The sequence below is a fragment of the Sturnira hondurensis genome, unplaced genomic scaffold, assembly GCF_014824575.4.
Source record: "Sturnira hondurensis isolate 20B ecotype Veracruz unplaced genomic scaffold, ASM1482457v3 Scaffold0025325, whole genome shotgun sequence".
NCBI classification, from domain to species: Eukaryota; Metazoa; Chordata; class Mammalia; order Chiroptera; family Phyllostomidae; genus Sturnira; species Sturnira hondurensis.
In genome coordinates, this window is record NW_028097956.1 from 695,090 (window position 1) to 714,455 (window position 19,366).

The 19,366-nt window shown below is 66.6% G+C and overlaps 1 protein-coding gene across 2 annotated transcripts; it reads right to left on the reverse strand.

Annotated features, from left to right (window-relative positions):
• Positions 1–2,637: 2,637 nt before the first annotated feature.
• On the reverse strand, positions 2,638–18,918 carry DUSP8 (dual specificity phosphatase 8). 2 transcript variants are annotated; one of them, XM_037039173.1, is made up of 7 exons: positions 18,583–18,918; positions 12,932–13,269; positions 11,322–11,463; positions 7,251–7,417; positions 6,600–6,759; positions 6,354–6,477; positions 2,638–6,108 (listed from the first exon to the last, which is right to left on the reverse strand). In XM_037039173.1, the coding sequence occupies exons 2-7, from the start codon at positions 13,160–13,162 to the stop codon at positions 5,043–5,045; spliced, it is 1,890 nt and encodes a 629-aa protein (XP_036895068.1). In that variant the 5' UTR covers positions 13,163–13,269; positions 18,583–18,918; the 3' UTR covers positions 2,638–5,042. The 2 variants fall into 2 exon arrangements, with proteins under 2 accessions (XP_036895068.1, XP_036895069.1); XM_037039174.1 differs by lacking the exons at positions 11,322–11,463; positions 12,932–13,269; positions 18,583–18,918 and adding an exon at positions 9,463–9,577.
• Between the last annotated feature and the right edge of the window lie 448 nt (positions 18,919–19,366).

Consider the following 19,366-nt stretch of genomic DNA (forward strand, 5'->3'; position numbering starts at 1 on the left):
CTTCTACGGTGGTGTCCAGCCTGAGACAGGTGGTCTGCGGTTTATTTGTTAGATGTCTGCGGGGCGCCTCCTTCGAGGACCAGTGCCTCCCCTGGTCCGGTGGGGCCGTGCAAGAAGCACCCGGCTGCGATGCAAGGCAGACAGACAGAGTAATAAAATGTAGTAAGATCTTAGCTATTCATCCGCCTTCTCTCCCTCGACCCTGCCTTCCTCCCATTCACCCGCCCATCACTTCCTCTCCAGCCACCAGCCCGTCCACCCTCCCACTTTCTATCCACCCACCCATCCCCACCCATCTTCCACCCACCCCTTGGCCACCCCTCATCTGCCCATCCACCCATCTATACATTCAACCACCTGCCCGCCCACCCCTCCCTCTGTTCACCCACTCATTTATATGTCCCCATTCAGCCACCCACTCCTTAATCAGCCACCTTCCCAACCTGACCCAGCCAGCCAGCCAGCCATCTACCCACCCTCTTTACATCCCCTCCCTACCACCCACCCATGCACCAGCCACCCTGTTAGTACAGGTGCCGGATACCTGGCTTCGCTGAATTTAAGTGCCTGACCCTGAGCTCTGGGTTGCTAAGTTGGCCGCCTCCAAGGTGTCCGTTGTGCTTAAACGCATTGCCAGTTCCACCGGCCACGCCCCCAAAGTCCCCTTTCAGAAAGCCCTGGGTGACCTGGGTCATTGACCACTCTGGTGACCCTGCCCTCCCCTTCCTGCACCTTCATTCCTGTTCTCACGCTTTTTTTTTTGTTGTTTTTCTCACACTTTAAGAGCAGGAGCGGATCTGCGAAGCCCTCGGCACTCCCAACCCTGGTCAAGGCAGAGCTCCATCCACGCTGCCCCTGCACCCCTCCCTGCGAGGGACACACCCCCTCTACCATCTAACCGACTGACAAACCTTGTTTTCCAAACTTCCCCAGGGTCGGCGCTGAGGTGTGGCTTGAGTCACCCTAAGAACTGCGGGGCCAGCCGGCCCAGCCCTGGTTCTGCTCTGGGACACGTCTGTGGGGGCCCAGGGGGGTGGCCCAGGCGTCCTAACCAGCAGCATCACCACCGGCGGGCAGAGACCCACACCACACAGCCCATTCCCACCCTCTACCCACCACCCCGAACCTGCAAGGCCTACAGCTCTCACGGGACCTAGGGGACACAGAGGCGGAGGAGACTTGCCCAGCGTTTAGGGGAGCAGGGGTCACGCTTTGGCAATGTGGGGGCAGGAGTGGGAGGAGGCCAGCCAGGGTGGCTGGGCTTGGTTGCAGCCTCGCCTCACTACCTGCTCCGCTCAGCCCTCTAGCGCGTGGAATCGTAGCTGCCTGGTCGCCCTGATCAGAGCCTCCCCACCCCTCCATGGGGCCCCGCACTGCCCCAGGGCCCCAGGTGTCAGTGCCCCAGCGGGTCACCGCCCGGCCGCCCCGCCCGGGCTGCAGGGGCTCTCCGGCACCCGGGTCGGTGCGCACCGCCAGGCTGCTGTGGACAGCCACCGGCTCTTTCCCGTCCTCCTTTTATTGACTCCAAGGGGCTGCCAGAGTTATAAATAGATGTTCTGGAGCTAAAAATAGCTTTGCTGGAGCGGCCGGCCGGCCCAGCTCTCAGCCTCTTTGAGAACTCTGAAGGATGCAGGGTTCAAGGACCCCGGCTCCTCCAGCGGCCCCCATGTGTGCAGACGACCACGCACGTGCGTTCACACACACATAGGTCTGGTGGTGCCACCAGGTCAGACCCTTACTAGGTCTCCCACAGTCTGGGCCTCAGGACCGTGGGAGGGGCCTGTCCGGAGTTGCCAGGAGACGGAGTGAAGCTCCTGAGAAACACGCTGGGGAGGGGGTTGCCTGGCACACGGGGGTGCTCAGCAACAGGAGCCGCAGGGTGGCAGCGGCCGGGCAAACCCTGGAGGGACCCGAGGCAGCGCTGTCTCCACGCCCGTCCTAGGGAAGCAGTGGACACGCCGCAGGCTCAGGCGCACACACGCATGCGCACCCTCGCCCGCGCCGCCCCGCTGCCCTGGCATCGAGGTGGGGGGCCCTGCAGGTGGGCGGGGCTGCCTCCAGGGAGAGGAGCCCAGAGACACCAGGGGACCTTGTACCATGTAAACGCTGACTGACGTGGATAAGTCGTTTGCGTAACATTTAAATAAGTCATTTGGGTAACATTCGAGGAGCCGGCGCAGACGCTCCTGTGGGCCAGGCCCCACCTCTGATGAGAAGGGAAAGCCGGGGTGCGGTGTGCACGCGCGTGGGCCCTCTGGGGATCCCAGGAGGCCTGCGGGGACGCACCGCTTCGTTCCCAGTTGTGCCTCCGGGAGAGCGAGATGGTGGGGGGGACTTGAAGGGCAAAACTGAGTTTTTATTCATATGGTTCTGAGTTATTTACAACGTTGCTGGCGGCAACAGTGAGAAGGATGCTGCGTCCGGGGCTCAGCGGAGGCCTGTGCTTCGCCCTCTGCACACTGGGCGCCCCCGCCCCCGCCGCCCAGCGGCGCCTCCAAGCTGCCCTCCGCCCTGTGGGATCGGGGCCCAATATGCCGGCCTCCTGGCCTCAGGGTGTGGGGGCGCCTTCAGGACCCCCTCCCTGCCCTCCCTTCCTCCCACCCCCATGCTGAAGAAAGAGGCAGCCAGAGGCATGGAGAAAACATCCATCTCAGGATTTATTACAACACGTTTTTCCAAATACAAAAGAAGGGGACAGGACAGGAGCAGAGTGTGGCTGTGCTGGAGGAGGGGTCTGAGGTGGGGTCGCTGCGTGGTCCAGTTCAGGGACTGGGTGCTTTGTGGTGGTGGGGGGGCTGCCGCCTCTCCTCTGCTGGACTTTCCAGCAAATAACAGGAGGGGGCCTGAGCCATCTTGGGGCCACACCAGTGCCAGGGCACAGGGTGGGGGGCACGGGCAGGAGAGTAGGGGGCTGAGGGAGACTTGGAGAGGACTGAGGCTCCTCCCCTCCCTGCCTGGGACTGGGGGGAAAGGACCAGGGAGGCCCCCCAGCACAGAAGGGGGACCTTCTCCTGCATTGCAGCTGCTCACTTTGGGGCAACCAGTGCTTCAGGAGCAAGAGCCCCACACCCCCCCAGAGGACAGATGCCGCTGTGCGAGCTGCTGCGGCCTGGAGAGAGGGCGAGGGGGGGAAGGGCCAGTGCTGGAACCCACCTTCCAAGGGCTGAGCCCAGCCCGCGGCCCAGAGCACTGTCTCCGGGACAGCACAGGGGTGGGGTGCAGAGGGGGGCCAGTGCATCCTCCACGCCCGGGTCACCTCAGAAACCCAACGCGATAGACGAACAGGAGGCAAATTTACATAATCAATAATAATAATAATTAACCAATAATAATAAATACTTAAACTTCTAATCCATAGATTGCAAATACAACGATAGCTTATTTCTTGGGGAGCGGGTGGGGACAGAGAGGACAGGAACAGGACTTCTGCTTAAAGGAGGCATGACAGGGACACAGGGCGGTGGGTCTAAAGAGCAAACAGAAACAGCCAGGGGGCGGCTGGCGCTGGGCAGACACCTCCCACCCTGCTTGAGGACTCAGTCCTGCTGGGGCCGCCATCCTGCCAAGCTCCTGGCCTCTTCCCAGGGTGGCCGGGCCCAACCCCCAGACCCCAGGACTTCTGAAGCTCAGGGGGTATCTACTCCTGCCCCCAAAATGCTTGGGTCCCAGTAACCCATGGGGTGTGGGCCAGGGTAGCTGGGCCTCTCTGTTCCTGCCCTTGCTCCCGGGCCGGCCCAGCTGGGCCAAAAGCCTTCTAGGGTAGGGGCTGGCACATCCCCTTGAAGATTCTGGGAGACCTCGGAGGGAAGAGCTCCTGGGAACGGGGTATGCCGGCGGGGGGGGGGTCTTCTCCTCTGAGGCCCCTGTGGGGGGCAGGGCAGGCTGGGGCCGTGTCCTGCCTTGGTTCAGGTCAGGGGTTTGCTGCCCCGAGCTGGCTCTCTCAAAGGTAAGGACGCCACCCCGGATGCACAGGGTCTGACCTGGCATTCTGGCCCCTCCCCTGAGGGAATAAACCTGACTTCTGAGTCTGGCCTGGGGCTGGGGCTGCTGGAGGAAGAACCCAGAGCAATACCCTAAACCCAGCTGCCTGGGGAACAGGGAAGCCAGCAAGGACTAATGCGGCTCCTCCCACCACCACCCCAGAGGCCAAGACCCTCCTCCTGGGTCCCCACACCTGCAGGTGGTGCTCGGGGCACCCAGAGTGGAGGGGGGGAAGCAGACTCTGAGCGGCCTTTCTGAGTGTGGAAGGGGACCTGGGTTCAGGCCCGAGTGGGGGCGCTCCACCTCCGTCCCTGCCCTGGGACCCACGCCATCTGACACGCAAGAGCCCCCCACCCCCGCCCCCGGCACAAAGCCCTAGCTGGTTCTGTTCCCCAGGCCTTCGCGCACACGGGGGCTGGGCAGGCCCCATGCTGGTCGACACCAGCCAGGCAGGAGCCCAGGGTTGGGGACAGGTGGTGGGGGCCCCCTCCATGGCACCCAGACACGGTGCCTGGAGCTGGTGGCGGGCGGCAGGGACTCTGGGACCACCGGCCCCAGGGCCCCAGAAAGGAGCAGAGAGAGGAGGATGCAGAGAGGGGCGGGGGGGTGGGGTGGGGGGGGTTTCTGCGGCTCAGTTTGTGGCAAAGTTTTTTTTTCCTTTTTCCCCTTTTTTCTTATGTAAAAAGTGCACGAAAGCTCTGCAGCCTCTTTGCGACGGTTAGTGGTGTCATCTGGGGTTGGGGCTGGCGAGGAGGGGACCCCAGGCCTGGCACCCCAGCTTGCCACTTGAGGGTGGCCTCATATTGCTTAGAAATGTGTCTCAGTTTAAATACCAGACTAAAAATAGAGCTTGGAGGACCACCCTCACTGTTGCCAAATCATGGCCAGAATGAACAGCTTCAATAAATAAAAAAATCGAAATATTTACTTCTCGATAAAAATTGCAGTAAAACCATTTACCTTTCTTTGCATTATATATAATATATATAGAGAGAGGGCCCGGCTGCTGGCGGCCCAGCCGAGGGCAGCGGAGGGCTGGAGGCGCTGGGTCCCGGCCGCCGTCAGGACACTTCAATGACCTCCGCGCTGCCCGAGAAGCTGGCCTGCTTGCCCAGGGCGGCCAGCTCCTCGCTGCGCGCGCGCCCCTCCACCATGCACTCCTCGAACTCCATCTGGCAGCTCCGGCGCTTAAACTGTGTCTCCGGGGCTGGCTCTTCAGGCCAGCCGGTCCTCGCGTCCCGAGACTCGGCCCTCAGCGCCTCCCGCCTCCGCAAGTCGCTGCCACCGCCTGCGCCCTGCGCGCCCGCCAGGCTGAAGGGTGCAAACCCTGCGCCCTGCGCGCCCTCCGGGCTGAAGCACCAGAGCCCGTCCGGAGAAGGCGTTCCCGGGGAATCTAGGGGCGGCGCCCAGCCCCCGGGGCTGGCCGGCTGGCCAGGGCCAGGCAACCCGGGGGCGGACAGGGCGGAGAGGCCGTGCCGTGGAGTCTGCCGGGTGGTGTCCCCGAAGTTCAAGCCGAGGCCATACCCAGGAGAGCGCGCGGGGGAGCCTGCTGGAGGCCGGGGCCGCCGGCGGAGCCGCGGGCGAGACTCGGGCGCTGCGTCTGCGCTGTCGGGGCTGGGTGAGGGGAGGCCTAGTGTGCCCCCCGAAGGGCTGTCCAGCTTGCAAAGCTTGGGGGCCTCACCAGGGTCGGAGGGCCCGGGGCCGCTGGGCCGCTGGCTGGGGGCGTAGGCCGACTTGATGTCCAGCGAGAAGGAGCGCTTGAGGCGGTTCGTGTCCTGGAGGCGGTCGGAGGAGAGGTGCAGGCCTCGCAGGCTCTGCTGCAGCGCGCTGGTGGCGGGGGCCCCGGCAGGGGAGGGGGGCTCCCCGCTGTCGGCGGTGCTGGTGGCACTGGGGGCGCCCTCGCCGGCCGCGTTGGCCGCTGCGCCCCCTGTGGCCGCGCTCTCTGAGGTAGGTGGTGGCGGTGGCGGCAGTGGGGCCACGGGGCCCGGGAGGGGCTCGGGCGTCCCTGGGAGGGTGGCCACGTCGCCCTGCAAGGCGGCCAGCAGCTTCAGGCTCTGCTCGTACTCCAGCAGCTGGCCCAGGAAGTTGAAGTTGGGCGAGATGGACGGGCGCCGGTCCTTCACGAACCTGGGGCGAGAGGCAGCTGGGTGACCAAAGGGCTTCTCACCAGACCAGGCCGCCCACCCGCCTCTCCCCTGTGCCCACCGACCATTCCCGAGCACACCAGCTGCTGTGCAGACCCGCTGGGCTGGGGCTGGATTCAGGCCTCTCCACCCCTCCCCCCGCCTGGGGCCCAGACCCCAGGGCTGCGCTGATGCTGAGCGTCGAGAGGGAGGAGGTGGTCTCCGGCCCCAGACGGAGGGGCGGGCTACCTGTAGGCGTCGTCCGAGGACATGCCCATGGTCTTCATGATGTAAGCAATGGCAATGGTGGCGGAGCGAGAGATGCCGGCTAGACAGTGGACGATGACTTGGCAGCTGGACAGCTTGGCTTTATCTGAGGGCAGTGGGGGCACAGGGACGGGTGAGTGCAGGCGTGGCCCAGCCCCTCCTCGCACCAGGCAGGGAAGCGCGCCCCGCGCGCCGCTGCCCGCGGAGTGGGGTAGGGCGCCCCCTCACCGATGAACTCGATGGACTTGTCCAGCCAGGGCAGCAGCTTTTCACAGTAGTTGTCGTTGATGGGGATGCGCATGAAGCGGCTCTCGCAGATGAAGTCGGGCTTGGGGCAGGAGTTGCTGGCATTGAGGACGTAGCTTATGCCGTTTTGGGTCATCAGATCCTGGAGGGGCGGGAGGGCAGGTTGGAAGCGGAGCAACCGGACAGGAAGGGCCTTGCGAGCCGGCGGCCCTTGGCCTCCGAAGTCGCCCCGCCCACTCCCACCCCAGCTGGCAGGCTCTGCAAGCCCCGCCCACAGCCCGCCCCTGCTCCCAGGAATCTCAGGGCTGCCTGGGCGGTGGCTTCGCCCTCTTTCCTCGTCACCATTTTTAAAACACGGGATTCTTTCAGCGCTGGCCAGGGGCCCAGTGACATCAGCAGTTTGGCATGTGGGCTCTGCCGCCCAGGGGCAGGGAGCTGCTTCTCCACCCTGTCCTGCCAGGCCCTTCCCCCAGCTCGACTATGGTCCTGCTGGCCCCCTTGGGTCCTCCTGTGCCCCCGGCCTGCGCTCATCCATCCCTCCCATCAGCCTTCAGCTCCCCGCCCCCGCCCCCCCAGACAAGCTCAGAGTGCTCCTGCTCGCCTGCGTCCTTGCCCCCGGGGCCCTGCGCACACCTTGTTCAGGACATCCTTCTGAGAGCCCAGGTAGAGGTGAGGCAGGATGCGGGTCAGGCCCACGCTGGGCACAGGCAGGCAGGGCTGGGAGAGGCTCACGGGCAGCAGGGCAGCGGGCTTGCCCTCGCAGAGGCCGGGGAAGCAGGAGGAGAAGGTGGCGAAGCCCCCTGCAGGAGGACCCAATGGAGGAGACTGTCGGGCAGGCCTCTGTGGCGGGAGGGAGCCGCCGGCACCGACCGCCGCAGGGTCGCAGCCACGCCCAGCCCAGCCCCCCACCGCTGACCCTCCGATCTGAGCACCCGGGCTCAGCGCCCAGGGCTGGAGGGCCATCTCAGCGCACTGTGGCTCGTGCGCCCGCGCCCAGCACTGTGTCCGCAGCCCGCCCCTACGCCCACATTCCTCCTCTAGCAGGACGCTGTTGTGACGCCAGTAAAAACGTGGGGTCGCCGTGGCGGTCAACAGGCAGCACCGCAGGCCCGGGCAGGGGCGGGCTCCATGGTGGCCCCGGGGGGTCTTCTGTGGAGGGTGTGTGTCACTCAGCCCCTCTGTGATCCCTGTAGGGCGACTGGGGCCAGCCAGGGGCTTCCCTTTCCCCCTGGGCTGATGTAGTGCCTCCATCTGGCTAGGACCCCCAGGCCCGGTCTGGGTTCCAGGACCCGGAGGCAAGGGCTTCTGAGGGCCCCCCCTCCTCCTGGGCATGACATCACCTGCTGGGATTGGCACAGCCCATGGGGGCCATTGCGCTCCACGGGTGGCTCCACTCCACCGCCAGAGCCAGAGGAGCCCCGCACCCAGGGCACTGGACGCACGAGGGGCAGGCAGCGGGCACTCGGGGTCCCTGCGGGTGGCACACGCGCTGCCACCGTCCCTGCACAGCACATCTGAGTCCTGGGCCACGGGCCGGAGGAGGGAGCCCCTACAGTGGCCGAGATGGCCTGAGCCGGGTTCTCCCCGGTGTACCTCTGACTCAGTGAGTGCCCGCAGGCAGGGCTGTTCCCTGTCCTGCCTGCCACATAATGGGAATGCACTCACTCCCATCCAGCCTGGCCAGGTGACCACTGAGTCGGACCAGCAACTGGGCAGTGCCCAGTGGCTGCCAGCTCTTGGGAGAATGAGGAAGGCCTGCCTGGTGGGCCCCTGGGGCAGACCACACTTCTAGGGGCACACGCCCTGTGGCACCCTTGCTGCTCCCTGCCCAGCAGCTGCCATTTCCAGCCCTAGTGGATGAGCCCATCTCATGCAACAGGGGGGCCAAGGCCTACCCCACCGGAGGAGGCAGGAGACTGGGGTGGGGTCTGGTGCCCAGGAGCAGCTGGTGCCGGAGACCTGCTGACTCCCAAGGCTGGAGATGTCAGGGCACCCCACCTGTACCCTGGCCCAGCTCCACAGCCGATGCGTGCTGACCCCCAACCAGAATGCTCCCTGAACCCCCAGTGAAGGTTTGACCCTGGGCGGGATGGGGGGCATGGAGATGGGGACCTCCCGGAGGGGGAGGGGAGGCTCCAGCCTTTGAGGAGCTGTCCCTTCCTGGGGAAATGACTCCTGACACTGCAGCTCACAGGTTCCCAGGACGGGAGGCCAAGCTGGAGCCTGGGGTTGGCTCCTGCTCACCCTCTGAGGCGGGGACCCTCCCTGTTCAGAGCAGCGTGGCCAAAGTGGGGGGGTGCAGCAGGAGCCCCTCCCCAAAAGGGAAGTCTCTACACAGGTGCAGAGACTTGCCAGCCTTTGCGGCAGTTTCTCAAAAACGCCCCCCAGGATCCGCCTGGGCACAGCCAACCAGCGTGGGGAGCCCCCCACCAACCCCCCTAGATGCCAGGTGTGGCCAGAAACCAGGGCTGCCACAGGCTCCAAGCAAGGGCGCTGAGGAGCGAAGCTGAGGCAAGCAGATCTGGAATGCGCAGGTCCCAGCACTCCGAGATACGGGAGGACACCGCGAGGCTCTAGGCATCCCTAAGGGCACCTCTATTCAGAAGCGACCCCCTCCCCAACTAACCCCGCTCCCTCTGCTGCCTGGAGAGTCCGGGAGGGTGCAGCGGCTGGTCTGCGCATCGCAATGAGATGCCGGATTCCTCGCGCAAAAGCGCGCGCCCGGCCGCGCGCCCTCCCCGCCTGCACGCGCGCCCGGCCGCCGCCCCAGCCGCGGCTTCTGCCACCGCAGGCTCCAGCCCTAAAGAAGTCCCCACCCCTCCCTCCCTGGCGGGTTCCCACCCACCCTCTTTGCTGAGGCTGTTTCCGCTGCGGCCCGTAGCCCGGGTCGGAGGGTGATGCGCGCGGGGCCGAGCAGCAGGAGCGCACCGGTCCGGCGGCGGCATCCCTGCATTCCGCAGTGCCGCGCGCGAGCAAACGCCGACTCCGGGCTACGGCCGCTTAAAGGGCCAGGCTCCCCTTCCCATCCCCGCCCGTACTGGACGCCACAGCCTATCCGCTAAGTGGGGAGGGGGAGGGGGAGGGAGTCCCAGCCGCCGGTTTTCGCACCCTAGGGCGCCTGACCCCAATGCCCTCTCCGGCTTTCACCCACCTTCTTGTCATGGGTGGGGGTGGGGCCCTCTCCCTTCCGGCAGGGCGGTCCTCACCTTGGGGCTCCTCAGAGCCCTTCACCTCTCCCCCCAGGTGTCAGCCTGCAAATTCCGGCTCCTCCCTCTGGGCTGGGTTCCCATGCTTCCCCCTTCTGGGTGGGCAGCACCCACCGCCCTGCAGGGCTTGGCCTTCCCATTCTCACTGGGTGGGGTGGGAGCTGCGAGCGAGGCCAGGGGGCTGTCCCCAGGCTTGGGTCCTGACTAGGTGTCCCTGGTGAAGCCGCCTTCATACCCTGAGGGGCAGGACTCCCTCCTGGCTGGGCTCTCGGAGAAACGGGCACACACCCTCACTTTGCAGGGTTGGGCGGTGAGGGGAGGAAGAGAACCAGGTGGGGCCCAGGTGTGCCCTCCTGGTACACCCTTGCCCAGGCCTGCCCCTCCCAGGGCTGTGGGAGGGCTACCCCCCCCCCCCCCCCCGCCTCGNCCCCCCCCCCCCCCCCCCCGCAGCCTGAAGACAGGGAAGGTGAAGCTCTGGGGCCTCTTCTGACTCCCAGCGGGGCCTGGTGGTTCCTTCTCCTGCTAGGGTGGGTGTGCTGGGCCCTGGGAGAACACCCAGGACACCTGCGAAAGCCCAGGCTGCTGTCCTTGTCCCCTCCACTCCCCAATGAACCAGGGGTGGGGTGCACGCAGGGTCTGCTCTTCTCCGGCTCTGGCCCCTCAGGGACACACGTCCTGCATGTCACCCGGGTGAGTTGGGACCAGCCCAGGTGGGACCCACAGGCCGGTGGGTGCTGGCCACCAGTGTCCCAGTGCCACCCATGGACGCTGACCCCTCCGACCACACAGGCCCAGCCATGCAAGCCCTGAGCCATGCCAGACACACGTGTGGAGGGCAGCACACGTGCCTGTGTCCCCTGCCGACTCGCCGTGCTGGGCTCAGACCCGACACCTGCTCCAAGGGGTCTGCCCTGAGCGGCGTGGCTATGGAGGTTGGCAGGCTGACTCAGGAGCCAGCAGGGCCACTGAGCTGGTACACGAATGTCAGGGGAGGGGGGCTTTCCAGCCTCCGGATTGGCCTGGTTACTCCGGGGAACAGGAAGCCCTGCAGGGACCCCTGAGGGTCTCCAGGCTGGGGTCATGAGCATCCTGGCTGGGAGGGAGCCCTGGGTGCCTCCCCATATGGGGACCATCTTGGGCCAGACTGGGGTTTCCAGATGCTGGGGCCTGTACCTTCTCCTTGGGACAGCTGGTGGGGGATAGTCCCCAGCAGAGCCACACCTTTGCCTGGATGTCTCCCACCCCCACCCCAGAAGTATCTTGGGTTTCCCTCTGTTCACCTCTGCACCTGCTACTGGGGGGAGTCTTGAAGCATGGGAGTCCAGGGGAGGGGATGGGGGAGCCCTGAGAACTCCAGCACTACCAAGGTCCCCCACCACCCCAATGGACGCTTAGAAAGAACAGGGTGGACCCAGAACCCCGACTCCCAGCCGTGCAGACAGTGGGGTAGAGAGGCGGAAGGAGAGGTGTCCTGCATCCCTCCAGCCACCAGGCTCACCTGTGAGGATGGCCACGCTGTCGAAGCAGCCATCCAGCTTGCTGAGCAGGATGGAGAGGAAGCTGTCTGCAGCCAGCACGCTGGCGTCCCGGGTGCTCTGGTCGTAGACCACCACGTCCTGCGGCGGCTCCTCGGCCTCCACCTGGGGGCCGGGAGGGCAGAGGTCAAGGCACCACCAGGCCGGGGCTCAGGGAATGGGGGGAGGGCAGGCACCCAGACGCCCGTCCTACACCCGGTCAGGTGTAGCACCCACAGGCTGGCCCATCAGTGCGGGCTGAGACGGGGTGGGGGGGGTGTGCGCAGGGGGGCAGTGCTGCCGGACACGGCCTCTGCTCATGCTCACTCACAGGACAGAAGGGAATGACCACTTAGGGCCTTCACTGCGGGTCAGGCCCAGGTGGAGGAGACACGGGAGAATGGGACAAGGCCCCAGAGGGCCCACACGGGGCCCGCGGAGACAGGATCACACAGCCATCGCCTGAGCTGGCTCCCACGTGGGCCAAGGACATTTCTGGGATTTGAAGGCAGGGTACCTTTGGTCCTGGCTCTCCTCTCCCCACACCCCCAGCCAGTCAGCTGTGTGGAAACTGGGGGCCACAGCAAGAGCCCCCCAACTCCAGGAGGCAGCAGTTGGAGGGTGGGGCTCCACCTGCCCTCCTCCCCCTCCGAATGCCCAGCTGGGCCAGATGTTCAGCAGCTTTTGCTCAGAGAGCGGCCGATGCCCCCGCCCCCCAGGCACACTCAGCCCTTAAGCCAGCTGAGCCCCCAGCTGGCCGGATGATGTCACCAATAGCCAATGGGATCTCGCTCTGACAGGGAGTCCTTGCTAGGGGTGATTGATGACTGGATTCCCTCCCTGAGGCTTCGGGGAGCGGTCTGCCCGGTGTGGGGGGCTCCCGACAGCCGGCCGTGTCACCTGGGTCCTCTCACAGCCAGCTCTGCCTCTGTGTTCTGTGACCCCCCCAACCCCCATTGCCGCTGCCTTCCCAGGTCACTGACCCAGCCATCCCTCCCCAGGTAGACTTGGTCCTGCTTGGAAGAGACAAAACTGTCCACCGCAGGTGACCAGTGTAATTCGTGTGGGTCACAGAGAGTTCTGTGAGTGCCACGCAGGACTCCAGAGGGGAATGAACCGGGTGCTGGGGACTGGGACTGCTCGTCGCAAGCCTCTTGGATGGACTCTCCTGTCCTCTTCTGAGGCCTCAGGGTCCCCAGAGAGTGCTCCTGACCCGGCCGCCACCCGGGTGCACAGCCCCTGCCACCTGGGTCCAGCACGCCTGTGCCGGGGGCTTGACTCCATCTCACTCAGCCGCTCAGCGCCCTCTCTGGGCCCCGGACACAGCTTTGTCTGGACAGCTCGGGGGCGGGGCAGGGGGGGCCTGCCAGCTACAGCCAGCAGTGTGGGCTGGCTCCAGACATTCTGACCCTGAGGAGCCCGGTCTGGGTTCAAGGGCAGAGGAGGGGAGGCTGTCCAAGCCAGGGGTCCCTGAGCAACAGGGCGAGGGGCTCAGCCCTGGACCCTGGGACCAATGGGAGCCCAGGCAGGGAGGGGTGCCACGAGCATGGGCGGGGCCTGGGCGGGGCCTGGGCGCGGGGGCGGGCACGGGTACCTGGCTGCGCACGGCGGGCTGGATGAGCTCCGCGATGGTCACCTTGCCCTGCTGCAGCCGCCGCCTCACCAGCTTGGAGCCACAGATGTTGACGGAGCTGAGCACGTGCCAGCGGCTGTACTCCACGAAGGAGCGGCTGTCGATGACCAGGGGCCCCCCGGGCCCGCCCCGCAGCAGGCTGGCCAGCTTCTTGGCGTCCATCACCTTCCTGGGGAGCTGGTCTCCGGCCATGGTGGGCAGTGGGCAGTGGGGAGGGGGTGCCCCGTGAAGTGAGCGGGGGCTGCTCCGATGGCCTGGGTGTGGCCTAGAATGTGGGGTGACCCGGCATGGTGCCAGCCCTGTGGGGAGAGGTAGCCGGTCAGCGCCTGCTCTAGGAGAGCCATGTGCAGTCCCAGGACACAGACCGCCTGGTCCCAACTCCTGCCCATGGTCCCCTCCCCTCTCGGGGTTCATCCATGCCCCTCTGGCTCTTCTGTGAGAGAGCATTGGAACCTGTGACACACGGAGCCGGAATGTTCTGGGAACTCGGGAGGGGGCCTGCTAGCCTGCAACCTCCAGTCACCATGCTAGCCTCAGGGAAAGTGGGGGGTCAGAGGGAAGGCGCTCCGGGCTTGGGCTGGGCCGAAGAGGTGCCGCGCAAGCCCTGAACATCCTGCCCTTGCAGCTCCTGTCAACCCCTTTCCTCTCTGGCCCCCACTCCTTCCCATCTCCTGGGACCCCTCGCTGCCCAGCCCCCTCCACAGCACGCCCTCCCTCTCTGATCCCTAATAGCCCCGGAGCTCTATAAGCTGATAATCTGGGCGGGTATATGGGGGTGTTGGAGCTGCCTCCACAAGCCGATGGGCTCCAGGGAGCAGGCGGCCCCAGCAGGCGCTGGAGAGGGCTCAGTGGTGTGGGGGCCCCTCTGCTGCCACCGGTCTCCAGCTCTGCGGGCCATGGCCCGGAGCGGGCCGCGGGCCTGCCCCACAGAGGGTGTGGAGTCAGTGCCCTCCTGTGTGGTGCACGCCACCCTCACAGAAGGGGGTGGTGCCAGCCGGCTGCTCCAGGCACAGTGGGGGCCTGGGGTCTGAGGGCACCATCTAGGGGCTAGCAGGTCCCAGAATGGGAGGTGGGGAGCAGCCAAGGACAAAGGTCAGCATGCTGACCCTCGGGGGGTGCTGGAACCCTCAGCATGGTCTCCAAAGGCCCTTGGGCTGAGGGGTGCACAGATAGGGGAGGAGGTTAAGGGGACTGCCTAGCCTCGTGCAGAAGCCCTCTCCTGGGGGGTCCGTGCCAAGCCGCTGCCACCCCTGCCCCACCGGCCAGGCCCCACCTGGCCTGTCTGCACACAGAACCAGCCTTTCTCTGGGCCCCCAGAAGCTCCACGGGCCCCCAGAGGTGTGCTGTATCAGGGTGATGAGTTCACAGATAGGTAAGCTGACGCTCAGGGAAGGGGTGGGACCAGCCCAAGGTCACACCAAGGAGACTGGACCGAACCCCAGGCCTTATTCCATCGGTTCTTCCCTCCAACACACTCCCACCCAGCTTGGGGGTGATGGCAGCTGAAAGACAGGTGTCCCCTGGGGCCCACGGTGAGGGGAGCCCTTCGGCAAGCCCCCAGCCTGCAGCATTTGGGTGAGACACCCTGAGAACACTGGTCAGACTTCAGACGACAGTGACAGACAACACTGGAAGCAACAGTGGCAGCAGCCACTATTTGGGGTCTACCCCTCCGGTGAGCCCCCAGGCTGGCGGCAGTGATGCCAGAGTCCACAGAGAGGCAGGTGCAAGACAGGTGTGGGCAGAGTCCACCTGCAGTGGCGGCAGAGGCTGACCACCGAGCTGGTGCCCAGGGAAGTGCCTGGGATGGCCCTGGTCGGTGGGTGGGCTGTGTGGGGTCCACCCACAGACACCTGCTTCCCAGGCTCCTCTGCTGTGGGGGTGCAGCCGGGGCTGTTGCCCCTCCTGAGGGAGGTCCTGCCTGCTGCAGGGTCCCGATTTGATTCCTTTGCGGGCAGTTTTGGGCAGCTGTAACCTGAACCTCCTCACGCTGTCACGGGCCACAGCCCCGGGGTCCCCGCTCACGTGCCTCTTCTGCAGGTCTGGGCAGAGCCTCCTGCCCTTGGACGTGGAACTGAGAGTCCAGCTCAGAGGCCCAGGACTCTGAGCGGGACACTGTGGGGAAGGGTGGCCCTCCCTCCGCACGCCCCTTAGGCAGCAGGGAACACTTGCCTCCCACCTAACGCTGCTGCAGCCGCCATGGACCTCAGTGCAGGGAGGAGGGAAGGGGCTGGGAGGGCCTGTGTGTCCCTGCCCAGGGTGTGGAGATGACCACGCTGCAGATGGGAATGCAGTCAGCAGGAGGGCAGGGCAGGGCAGAGGGGAGGCTGAGGCCAGAGAGGAGGGCGGCTGGGCCGGGGCTGGGTCAGGGCTGGAAGGGGTGTGGACAGCCTGCTCAGGCCGGTACCTGGTGCCCCCCACCCCCCGCCTCCCCATGATCCTCCAGCGTGGCCCTATTAACCGCTACAGTATTGTTATTTGCAGCCAAGGGGGACTCATTAGCCAGTTAGCACCTCCGTTGTTGCCATGGCAACAGCAGAGGTGCCAGGCAACCGCTACTTCTGCAGCAGCAGCAGCCGCTGCTGAGCAAGGCTGGCTCTGGGCAGGGCAGGTCCCCTCCTTCCTCGCAGGAACCCCTCTCCCCATCTCCGCAGGTGCCCAGCTGCTGGTGCCAGGGACCACCCCACCAGGCCCCAGGCGGCCCCTTGGCCCCTCTCTTTTCTGCTCTCCTTGGTTCTCACCCTCCTCAGGGTCTGGCCCAAGCCCCTCCTGCGCGGAGCTGGCCTCCTGGGAGTGCACTGCTACCCACAGGGCCTCCTTGGAGACCCCCCTCCCCAAAGTGGATGCTGCAGACTAGGACCCGGGGCTGGGCACCAAGTGGGGGCCAGGGGCGGAAAAGCTAGGGGCAGTCCTGAGCAGACAACTGCAGCCGGAAGAGGTGGTTGGGCAGAGTGGCCATAGGCACTACAGGGCCATGGGCCTCTCTGCCTTCACGGACACACCCCAGGCTCAGACCAGGCCCCACTTCTGGGAAGTACTGGGGGGAGCACCAGTCACCTCACATTCCAGAGCCTGGGGGTGGGGGGGGCGGGGGGGCAAATGAGGGCGGCACAACCCCTGCACCAGCACCAAGGCCGTTCCCAGTCCGGAGGCAGGAGTGTCCTCCCTGTCTCAGCTGGGTGCTGCCCACTCTGGGGCAGCGTGCAGGCCACTGAGCCTGCTGCGACATGCCTCTGTGCACACTGACTGCACACAGGCCTGTGCTCACCCCTGTCCCACAACCCCCCTCACCCCGCCCCTGCCATGTGCAGTCACACACAAATGTGCGTACACACACCCGTGGTCACTGCCTGCATGCATCCGCACCCTCTGCACGGCAGACGCCCCCAAATCCCAGGACACCCCACCCCCGGGGCCCACTCCTCAGCCTCACACCCTCGGCTCCCAGGGCCTGCCTCCCCAAAGCACGTCCCTGAATGCACGCGTGACCGGGGAACTCCCAGAAGACGGCACCCTCAGCAGGGCACTGCCACTTGGCGTCGGGTGACAGGGAGCTCACTGCCCCCTGAGGTGGCTGCCAGGCCTGGGAGGGTGGGGACTGTGGCTCTCACTCAGGAGTGGTGCCTGGCACGCGCCAGCGGCCTCTCAAAAACAGTGGGCAGCAGAGGGGCAGCGCGCCAGTGCCCGGGGCAGCAGGGGCTGCACGGAGCCCTCCAGAGCTGGGGCCTGAGGGCTCACACCGGGTGAGTTCACAGTGCCTGCCCCTGTGCTCATCAGGGACCCCTAAAGTTCACAGCGCTGCTCCCCACTCCGTTCCTGGGGTGAGCAGCACAGACCCCAAGCTGGCCCTCACGCCCCTGCCCAGCCAGGGGCGGCCACGGCCTTGGCACAGTGGGTAGGGGCCTTTCGCCCTTGGTTCCCAGGGGTCCAGGCTGAACCTGGGGTGGGCGGGGGCTTGGCATGTGGGCGCGTGACAGGGCAGGATGCTCCCACATCCGGGTCTCCCCCGTTCCTGCCGGGCTCGTCCCAGCCTCACTGTTCTGCAGGACCTGTCCCCATGTCACATACCCAGGCCAGCCCAGGTTCTGCCAGTCACTGGTCACTGCATTTCACATGGGGACCAGCTGCCCAGGCAAAGCTGCCTCAGCTCATGAAGGGCTCTCTCCCCCCTGTGTTGGGGTTGGCCCCTCCTCTCCATCCCCGCGATGCTGCATGCACATCTCAGAGATGTAAGGACGGGGACACCCTCGGGCTTCCCTTGGCCACAGCCCACGGCCCCTGGAGCCCTCTCTGCACAGCTGAAACTTCTGGCCCCAGAGCTGCCAGGCCTGAGCCGGGAGGGGACAAGGGGAAGGGGCCTGGAGCACAGCATGCTCTCCAGCATCTCCTGGGAGGCAGCCTCCGGGGCCCAGGAACCTCCCAAGGGCTGAGGGCAGGAGGGGACAAGAGCCTGCCTGCCAGCAACTCCCCCAGCCCAGGCCGACTGCAGCGGACCTCAGGGTGCGGCCCCATGTCCTTGGCGGGTGCGATGCTGGAGACAGTTATCTGTCCTCCCCAGCAGGGTGGGGGTGCTGGGTGCTACTCAGTGTCCAGCGCTGCCCTTTGGGCAAGAAGACCTGGGGCCAGGAAGCACACTGCTCCCCGGGTTGCAAGCCACCCCCCCACCCGCACAACGCGAACACTACGGACACCACTCTCCTCCAGCCCCCGGCTCCCCTCACCGCATCGCTGCAGCTCCCGGCCCCCACCCAGCTCCCCCCAGCAGAAGCCGGAAGGCAAATTCTCCCGGAACCTGAAGACCTGGTGTGGGCCGGGCCCCTGGTGTCCCTTCCCCTCCAGGCCGGACTATGACATCCCCTCCCCGCCAGGTGGGGCGGAAGGAGGCTGGCTGCACCCAGCCTGGCAGTGCCAGCCCCTCCCCCAGCACTCCGCTGCCTCTGCTGCAGCCTGGCCGAACGAGGTCTTTATTCCGCAGAGGGCCGCCGAGCACCCCGAGGTGGGGGTGCTTGTGGCGGCCTGGGCACACAGGGTAGATGGATCTGCAGCCCCCCCCACCCCAGGTGGAAGTAGCCCTTTCCGGAGCCTCCCGAAGGCCAAAGGCCCTCCGCCCCCATGGCCAAAGCCTCCGCATCCCCGCAGGCGCGCGGCGCGGAAGACCTCCGATTCTGGGCCCCAACGTGGGTGGAGGGGGGCGTTCGAGGAGTGGTGGGGCGTCATGGCCTCGAGCGGTGGTCGGGACAGATCCCCGCCGGTCCTCCAGGGTCCTTAATTCATAACCCCTCCCCCCACCAAGATAAGAAGCAATCTCAGGGAGAAAGGCGGCTTATCGGTGGCAGGGCGTGGGCCGAGCCTGGGTCCTCCCCGCGCTGCGAGAAGCGGGGCAAGGTCTTCCCTGTCTAGTCAATGGCACCCCTGAGAGCTGGGTTTGGGGCCGCCATCCCGCGAGTCGGGACCGTTCACCTCCCAGCCGCCTCCTCCTCCCCGGAGCTGGGCGGGCGTAGACCCCAGCGCTCCGGACGTGGTGCCCCCGGCCCCGGACCGGGCCGGGCGCCGGGCTCCGTGTCGGTGAACCTCCTCTCCGCCAGCACCCCCCGCCCAGCGCCCCCGCTCACCTCGCTCACGCTCGTCTCCGGGGCGCACCGGGGCACCGCGCCGCGCTCAGCGCGCCGGGTCGGCTGCGCCGCCCATGGGCCCGGCGGGGGCCCGCGCAGCCGGGGCAGGGGCCGGGGGAGCGTGCGGGCCGCGTCGCCGTCGCCGCCGTCGTCGCCGCGGCCGACGCGGGGAGCGCTCGTTCGGGCAGGGGCGCGCGCACTGCGGGCGGGCACGCGCACTCGCGGCGCGCATCCCACCCCGCGGCTCCGCGGGCGCGGCGGGTGCTGCTCCGGCTCCGGCTCTGCTCCGGCTCCCGCGTCCGGGCTGGGGGCGCGGAGCCGGTTCCGCCGCGAGTGACAGGCCCCGGGCGGAGGGCGGGGCCGCCGGCGGGGATGAGGTCATGCCGAGCGAAAAAAGCCCCTGACGTCACCTGCAGCCAATCAGCGTGCGCGGCTCGGGGGTAGGTGACGTCAGCCGGAGCCCGGCTTTGGGTGCAGATGAGACGCAGCGGCCACAGGGGGCGGGGGTCGGGCTCGCCGCTGCCGCCCTCCGCCCTCCGCCCTCTGCCCTCACCCGGCACCGGGGCACTGGTTTTTAAAGGGACCACTCAGTGTCCCGAATCGAGGCTTAGGACCCCCACCTCCAGGAAGGCTTCCCAGCCCCGGCATGGGGAACCCAAGCCTCACTGCACATAGACTCGCGGAGAGTCCGGCTGACCCGGTCCCGAGCGGGGATCCTCTCCCCGCAGGACGGGCCGAAGCTGGCGCTCGCTCCCCGCCTCCCGCGCCGCCTCCCCGCACCCGC

What these genes read in the sequence shown, in the direction of transcription:
- DUSP8 (XM_037039173.1), bottom strand. Translation starts at nt 13,162, where the DNA reads ATGGCCGGAGACCAGCTCCCCAGGAAGGTGATGGACGCCAAGAAGCTG. An exon ending in AGCCCGCCGTGCGCAGCCAG is followed by an intron (nt 11,464 to 12,931) that starts GTACCCGTGCCC and finishes CCCGGCCCCCAG; the next exon opens with GTGGAGGCCGAGGAGCCGCC. An exon ending in AGAAGGATGTCCTGAACAAG is followed by an intron (nt 6,760 to 7,250) that starts GTGTGCGCAGGG and finishes CCGCCCCTCCAG; the next exon opens with GATCTGATGACCCAAAACGG.